Source organism: Aphis gossypii, chromosome 2, assembly GCF_020184175.1.
Source record: "Aphis gossypii isolate Hap1 chromosome 2, ASM2018417v2, whole genome shotgun sequence".
Taxonomy (NCBI): Eukaryota; Metazoa; Arthropoda; class Insecta; order Hemiptera; family Aphididae; genus Aphis; species Aphis gossypii.
In genome coordinates, this window is record NC_065531.1 from 4,826,010 (window position 1) to 4,835,328 (window position 9,319).

At 29.5% G+C, this 9,319-nt stretch overlaps 1 protein-coding gene across 1 annotated transcript; it reads left to right on the forward strand.

Annotated features, from left to right (window-relative positions):
- Positions 1 to 52: 52 nt before the first annotated feature.
- LOC114127926 (retinoblastoma-binding protein 5 homolog) lies at positions 53 to 2,846 on the forward strand (the record flags this gene model as incomplete). The annotated part of the gene is made up of 9 exons (XM_050202356.1): positions 53 to 101; positions 174 to 199; positions 428 to 600; positions 709 to 937; positions 1,029 to 1,321; positions 1,485 to 1,638; positions 1,701 to 1,913; positions 2,026 to 2,233; positions 2,640 to 2,846. Coding segments are annotated over 9 exons (1,434 nt in total), but the record flags the coding sequence as incomplete, so codon positions are not given.
- Between the last annotated feature and the right edge of the window lie 6,473 nt (positions 2,847 to 9,319).

The following is a 9,319-nucleotide window of genomic DNA, read 5'->3' on the forward strand; positions in this document are numbered from 1 at the left end:
ATTTTTAGATACTAAAGGCAGTATTAACTGTTTTAAAACTAATTAATTAAATATAGAATTAGATTCATCATCAACTTTCATTATAAATCTGGAGTTGCTTGGTAAGTAAAAAGAAATACAATTTACAAAACATATTAATTTTATCATAAAATAATAATTTTTTTTTTTTATAGAATCGTTTGGACAAAATTATCCTGAGGTAATTATATTTTAAATAATATTTGTTAACAACATTAATATTTAATGTTTTTAATTGTTCACAAAAAAATTTGTAATATATTAATTATATAAATACAAATTAATAATTATTATTATATATATTATTATAATATATGATGTTTTAGTAATAATTTGAAATTACTTTAAAATGTTGTGGTAATTGATGGTTTAAATTAATGTAGATTTATTCTTACTATAATTTTATAAGGAATTTGATGGAGTTCTTGATAGTATATCATTAGCTGTCACATGTGTGTTTAACAAATATGGCACACTCTTGGCAGTTGGATGCAATGATGGCCGTATAGTAATTTGGGATTTCTTAACTAGAGGAATTGCAAAAATTATCACTGCACACATGCATCCTGTTTGTTCCTTGAGGTAATTGTTTTATTAATTATTTTCTTTAAATCTTAAAATTAAAATTATTATTATTTTTAACCAGAATAATTTATATATCTACCTATTTAATAAAATTAAATTCTTTAGTTGGTCTAGAAATGGTCAAAAGTTATTAAGTGCATCCACTGACAATAATGTTTGCACTTGGAATATATTAAGTGGCGAGAGAGAAGAAATGTATAAATTTCCTTCACCAGTATTAAAAGTCCAATATCACCCTAGAAAGAAAAATTTATTCCTCGTTTGTCCAATGAAACACGCAGCTGTGCTTGTAGATACAGATGGCAACCATAAATTAGTTCCAATGGGTGAAGATGTGAGTTCAAGCTGCAATTTAATATATTATTGATAATTTGTTATACAGTAAATTGTAAATTAAAAATAAATGAATTTTTAATAAATTACAGTCTGATCTAATGATAGTTGCTTCATTTGATCGCCGTGGAGAGTACATTTATACTGGAAATGCGCGTGGTAAAATATTAGTTTTGACTTGTCCAGATCTTGAACTTAAGGTCTCATTCAAAGTATCCACTGGAATGACTGGTATAAAAAGTATTGAATTTGCACGAAAAGGAGATTGCTTTTTACTCAATTGCTCAGATCGTGTCATCAGAGTATATGATGCTAAACATGTTTTGGATAAAGGAAAGGAGGGAGAACCAGAACCCATTCAAAAACTTCAAGATTTAGTCAACAAGTGTGTTTAGTTATAAATAATATTAATTTATATTAATTTTTACTTCATAAATTAAAATATTGAAATAATTTTTGTTTTGTGATAGTTATTTTTGTTGTTAGCAATTAAATATACTAAATACTAATACAAATTACTATTGTTAAACTATATTGTTGATTTCTAGAACTATGTGGAAGAAATGTTGTTTTTCTGGCGATGGTGAATATGTTTGTGCCGGTTCGGCTAGGCAACATGCATTGTATATTTGGGAAAAAAGTATTGGAAATTTGGTGAAAATATTACATGGTACCAAAGGAGAACTTCTTTTGGATGTTGTTGTAAGATCTAACATTATTATCATAATAATCATTCAAATTTAATTTCAAATGTAATATTTTAGTGGCATCCAGTTCGAGCAATAATAACCAGCATATCCAGTGGTTTAGTATCTGTGTGGGCACAAAATCAAGTAGAAAATTGGTCAGCATTTGCACCTGACTTTAAAGAGCTTGATGAAAATGTAGAGTATGAAGAAAGAGAGTCTGAGTTTGACTTGGAAGATGAAGACAAATCCATTACAAAAGATGTACAACGAAGTGATGAAGATTTTGAGGTAACATACCATGAATAAAATATATTTTTTTGCTTTAATTAAACTCAAAATTACAATAAAACACTTAAAAGCCATACAATTTCACATTATATTATTTTATAAATAATTTTAGGTTGATGTGGAAAATGCAGAACCTGTAGCAGCATTTTGTAGTTCAGATGAAGAAGGAGCTATCGAAGACCACAAGGAAGCACTTATGTTTTTGCCGATTGCTCCAGAAATTGAAGATCCTGAGCCAGATATGCCACCACCTCCAGTTTCAACATCTACTTCATCCAAATGCCGTACAATTGATATTCATTTAGATAATGTTACTGACGGTTAGTTTTTTTTTTTAGATTTTAATATTCTAAAAGTCTCTTATAATCTTTTCAAATAAAGTTAAAAACAGTACTTAAAGTAATTTTTGTATTAAGACATTTTTTTATTAGTTTTCAAGATATGTGATTAAGCTCAGTTTTAACTAAAAGTTACCATAAATTAGGTATGCCAAGTTCCACTTTTAGTATTTCACCTACCATTGTTTTTAAAACTCAATCACTTTTAAAATATAAGGATCTTGATGACTCATACAACTTAAGTAACAGTAATATTTATTTTCTTAAAATTTCAAATTTTAATTTATTTATTTATTCTTTACTATAGGTAGTTTAAATTTGTTAAAAAATTATAACAATACTGTCAATACTAATATATTATATTTTATAATTTTGTTTATTATTTCAGAAGTGCACCCATTGTTAAGTAATAAGACTAAGGATAAACAACTCACTGGAGGTAAAAAAGGTCCAAAAAGAGGACCAAAACAACAATAACTATTTCCTAATATTTTTATAATGTATATTGTATAATTGTATGTACATATTTTATTGTATAGAATTTAAAATATAAATTTATTATTTCAATATAAAAATAAAGATTTTCTATATTGTATTATGTTAATTTACTGAATAAATTACTCCTTTGCAATCCCTTCCTCCCCTAATGGCGCCCATGGTGTTACGGGTAATGTTAACATTTGGTTAATGTTGACATTAGCCATTCGTTTATAAACATGAAATGTCAAAATTATCTGGATAATGTTAACCTTAACCAGTTACTATTGGATAATGTTAAAACTTTAAATGTTATATATTAAATAGACTTTAGAGTTTTTGTTAGCATTCTCTACAATAATAAAGCGTCGGATTGTCAAAATAATATCTTAACTTATAACCAAATCAGTCTGTTATCTTACTGATAAAGTGGACAGTGTATATGGGTTTAAAATTAATCTTAATTCTCAGAAATTTTTTGTTATAATTTTATATGCTTTATATGCTAAAACATGGCATCGTGCGTCGATTTGTTTCAGTTTTTATACCCCATGATAATTGCAAGTACAGTGTAAGTATTTTAAATTGAATTTTAAATAAAATGGAAACAACAACTGTTCGCGCCACACGTCGACGTATTCTCCGATTATTATTATGTTTGTCTACAAATAAAAAGGTATATTTTCTGTTTAACATTTATATTATTTTGTACGGGGCCGTTGGCCAAAATACGTTGCACAACCGCATGAGATTCGGTATATAGTCGGTCGGCACACTGTCTGGTCGATCGTCGCGAATAAAACGCTGCAACGGGCACGTTTGACGTCGGGAGGCGTACAGGTGAGCTACTAACCTCCCGCCGACTGTAAAGGGCTGAATCTATGTACTGTGTCATAAATGTTCATTACACCAATAACGGCATAAGGGCTCATGGGCGAGCAAGGACAAAGCGTTCGGCGACCCGCGCGCTCTGCGCCGGAGGAGCCTGGGTCTGCACGCTGGCTACGGTGCCACACTTTACAAAAACGGCCTGTCCCGCGTTCTATGATAAGACGGGGACGCGCCCACGTGCTTTAGCCAATCACAAGCCAGAGTACGCGTATCAAGCCAGATTACGCGTATCTCGCGCGCTTTAGCCAATCACAGACCAGAGTACGCGTATCTCACGCGCTTTAGCCAATCACAGGCCAGGGATTGCGTATCTTCAGACGTCAACGAATCACAGGCCACGGAGGGCGTAGTTACGACCACAATCGAAGACAAGCTCGGGTGGCTTCGGCAGCTTCAGCGATTACACAGCGCCGCCGTCTATAAATACCAGTGCGGAGCACAAAATCATTCAGTATTCAGACTACCTCAACCGTAGCAAGACCTACCCAGGCAGACTTGCGCGGTTTTGGGAACTCTGAACGTACACGGCACCTGGCTGTAGCAAGACCCACCCGGGCAGACTTGCGCAGCTAAGGGACCATTGTCTACGTGACGACTGCAGTAAGACCCACCAAGGGCAGACTTGCGCAGTCGGACCGTAGGCAATAACATAGCCAAGCTACAAGAGCGAACGCCCGGCAACTAATAGAGGATACAGTCCACTCAACCAAGGCACGGTACACAACAACAACAGAAATTAATATTTGCAGAAGTTGTGACTGAGGTCAAAAATAATTGGAAAAATTTTGAAATTAGTTCACTGAACCAAGTTGAAAAAATTAAATTTAGGTCTATTCATAAGTTACGCTGAGGAAAGTAGTCCTTGGTCCCTCGAGAGCTTATCACAGTGTATGTATTGTATATATAATTTTTTTATGTTATTCAATAAATGATGCTGTATAGGGGTTAAGCAATGCGAAAACAGTTCGGCTTCTATGTAGTGATTTTCAAAAAAAAAAAAAAAATCTATCCATAAGTTTCCCACAGCTAACATTGGATACAGTGTGAGAGTCTTTACCGGATATTTGTAGGAAGCTAGGAAAAAAGCCCCTAACAACATTCATTGGAAAAAGATGTATGTATTTTATGATAATTACTAATTGTATCTTAAATATATTTAATATTGTTATTAATTTTAAATGGTTATATCTCATGCATGATACATTTTTATGATTGTTAAGACATTATCCAAAATTTCTTGGCTAATATCATATCTGGTTAATGTCAATATACCCGTAACATAATATGCATTCTGTGTATGTTTTATATTGATTATTGATTACATTTCTTAACTTTAAGAATTTTGTTCAAGGATATAAGCATAATATTGTTCATCTAGAAGTTTTTTAATCTTTAGATTGCCACATTAATTTTGTTCTTCTACTACTCTTTTCCATCAATTTTTGTTTTCTATCTTCATTTTATTATTTATTTATTTTAGTCTAGCTTCTAGGTAGTTATAGAAATCAAACGTGTTAGTGATTGTCCTTTTTTTTCGGACATTTTATATTAATTCACTACCACTATTTTTTTTTTTTTTTTTGGTTTTTCGAGTTTTTCGGGTTTCCCTTTTTTATACCTATTATTTTGATTCTGAGGGCATGAAGTGTGCAATAGTGCAATATAACCAATATAACACTTTGATTTAAAAAACCAAAAAAAGTGGTGGTAGTGAATAAACGGAAAAGATCCTTTTTTCCTATTATGATCTCTTTAAGTCCTAGCTGTACTGTATAGGTCTATTGTGTACTTCAGCTTTAGTGTAAAGCACTAAAGCTGTGTCATAACACTTTTAATGATTGTATGGTATCTACTATCTACTATCGAGGAATTATTTGCTCCATTTTTCCTTGTTCATAAATTATTGATGATTGTAATAATACATATATTTATTTGATATCCTATCTATTTAGAATATCTACAGATTATAGTTTCAACACTCTAACTAGCAACTAGCTTGCTTCAATATTGTTTGTTTCTTATTTTAAACATGGTAAGTACAATATTATACACTTTTCTAAATGTATATAGTTATGTATATAATTTATTACTGGAAGACAAAATTATAATATTATTTTGATGAACCAATATCATTTGTTCATATTTCAGGAATATTTCCCTATTTAATCAATAATAAATAATAATGGAGAAATTAAGAACCAAAATATAATTGAACTATAATTTTTTATTAATATTAGTATCTAATGCAATAATATTTTGTCTTAAATCTAAAATCTAATGTTTAATTAATAGCAATTGAAAAATATTTGTATATACGAAATAATTTTTTAGTTTTTTTTTTTTACCTAGTCGTTTTCGTAATGCAAGGTGCATTCCAAATTAAAATTTCAAGTACCTATTCTTGATAATAATATACAGGATTATTTACCAATTAAGCTTAGTGTCATTTTTCTTTTAACATGAAGTCAATGTCAGATAACTTTTGATTTTTCTCTGACTCAGTGACTCACTTACGACATTGCAAATTTACATTCAGATATATGCAGATATATATAGCGCAGATTTTAGTCAATCTTTTATAATATAAGAAATATATTGGTTAGATCTTGCATATTGCATTTAAAACATTTCGATCATACGGCGTCATTAATAGGCTATTTAGCTACATCACTGTCGTAAATTATTTTTTTCGGAATTTTACTATAGTATGTTGTGAAAATACATCGAAGAGCTTCATATTAATCATATTGTTGTATAATAGTAACAAGACAACTAATAACTTACTAGCAACTGAAGTCATACAATTATAATAGCTAAGTAAGCAAAAATAGGTTTATCCACAAATATTTTTGTTTTTTATTATAAGTTATTATTTTTTTTTTTAATATTTTAGTGCACATTTATTAATGTTAGAATATTTACTATGACAAAAACAATAAAATGTTATACAATAATACACAAGAGTAAAAACAATTTATAATTATTTCTTGAAATGACGATTAGTGGATAGCAAGAAGATTTTTCTAATACTGTTTTCAGAAATTATTCAATTACAAATATTGCAATAATATTTTTTAGAAATATTTTGCTCCTGCCTGATTTCGGATGTATTCAGACCGTTAAGAGATGAAAGATAATAATGATCTTTATTGATGTAGTATATAATATGTTATATTATTGATATCTGTTATCTGCAGGATATAGTAATAATATAATGTGTATAGAATAGAAAGTTGAAACCAGCTTGTACATTATCAGATTTAAGAAAAAACGTGTCAAATATAAATCTCACTTTATAATAGTTTTGACAGATGACAATATAGTATTTATATCCTACGTGCATTATAAAAAACAAATAATATACTTAAGCACACTGATAATTATGATTTTCATTTGCAGGGAAATGTTCAAATGTTATGTAACTTGTAGAAAGTTATCTATCAGACAGCGATTTTTTTTTAACCACAACGCGTAAATACGATTGTCGTAATTCAGTGGCGAAGCCAAGGGGGGGGGGCTAAAGGAGCTATAGCCTCCTTTATTAGTTATATTTTTTATATTGTTTTGAAATATTTAAATTTAAATATGGAAATTTTCTTACTAATTTGACTAATATATTTTTTATTATTATTTTTATTATAGAATATTTGAGTTAAAAAAGTATTATTAAAAGTGTTTATTAATTTTTTTGTTGTTTTTGATTTTCAATAACTTAAGTTAAAAGTGTTAAGCCCTCCCCATAAAAAATCCTAGCTACGCCTCTATGTCGTATAATAATAATAATAGATTGAACTACGACCAGAGTCAACTGGGCTCAAGGGGTAAGGGCCATGGCCCGGGAAAATCGCACCCAGTATTAATGTAGCAATTTTTCTCCAAAAATGAGATATTGTTTTCCTTTTTCTTCCACTGTCTATTTTCCTCTAAAAAAAAGGTTGGTTTGCATTCCGTATTATAAAAATAGAGCAGAGATTAACGGAACACAATAATTATGGTTTCGAAAAATTCAGTCTGGTTTAGATTATAAAGAAAAAAAGTTATAAAATTGGTTCTTAGACCATTTCTAGGTATGTAAAAGTAAAATAATTATTCATATTATGTCTATTTTTAGATTCTGAGCGGAGCGAGGAATGTATTGGTTTTACAATAATGTTTATTTATTTTTTATTCTGTAAACACTTTTTCTTCCCCTAAACTTGCTCAAAAGTACAAGTGTAGCATATTTTCTGAAAGGTAATGTTCTTGAGCTGGTACTTTAAACAGATCATTTTTCGATTTTCGAAATGATACTCGAAATAAAAGCGGTTAAAGGAGAAAAAATGTATAACTTCACGATTATGTAATATAAAATAATTACGACTTTGTTTATCACCACAGAAACGAATAAAATTAAATAAAAAAGATCCCCTCAACCACTCAGAATCGTTTTTTATCGAATGCAATCATATTGCATTTAAATCGAATACCTACAGTAAAATTACACTATCTTGTCCGAGTACCGAAGGGACGAGGGACAAACATCTACCACCAACCTATTTTTTTTTTTTTAATCGGGTATTCATTTGTTGCCGAAAAGTCCTATAATTATAAAAAAATATATAATATAATACTATTATATACTATTTTATTATTATTGAAGGAAAATGGAAAGTGGAGGGAAATGGTCAAGAATTATTTTTAATTTTTTTAGAGGAAAATGGACCCGCCCATTAATGTAGCTTTTAGTATACATAATGTATTAAATACGGTTTCTCTAATAAAGTAGGTAATGAATAAACCCTAAAAAACTGGAAAATCGTTTTAAAAAAACCGGAAACCCGCTCTACTGTATAGTAGGTGTCAAGTGGATCTTGTGATAGTAGAGTAATACTTGTATAAATATAAATACTTGTGTTTGCTTTTGACCCCCAAAAGCATAGATGCGAATGTAAAAATGTATCGTATCAATACCCCTGGGTAGTGTGATGGTGTCCTTAATAATGATATACATTAATCCAATAAGTAATAGTTTTGCAATGCTGTGTATTTTCAAAAAAAAAAAGACATGTCTTATTTGACATCGCCGACGTTAGTATAACTTACAAATATTGAAATATCTAATACCTATAAAATAACAAAAGCGGGCAAGTGAGTACCGCTCTGCTGTACATTAGGTGCCGTATGGATCATTATTATATATTATAGGAGTGTTAAATTTGAATCCAATGATAGTTATCATTGTATACGAAAAACGATTCTGAACGAAGATGATTTGTCAGCCTAGGATATAATTTCTAGTGGTTGGTGAAAAAGGTAGTTTATGTTTTAATGGCCTGAATACAACAAAATTTAAGTTCTTTTATAATAATTGTAAGCTAAACTTATGAAAAACCTTGTATTAAATTTTCAACTCTTAGCTACTTATACAAAAATTTTTATGAAATATACCTACAAAATAATTTGCAAATATTCATGGTTTTGACGAATTTTTGTCAATATTTAAACTTCAAATGCTAATAAAAAAAAATTGTGCCTATGTATTCTTATAATTTTTTAATCACTATAATAATAACTTATGAGGAACTTTGCATTAAATTTTCAAGTATTTTGATAGGGCCAAAAAGATTTTATCGACACATAAAAAAACAATTTTCAGAAAAATTGAAAATTTCAGTTGTCTATAAATAGCTCAAAAAAATTCAAAATATTTTAAAAATTAAA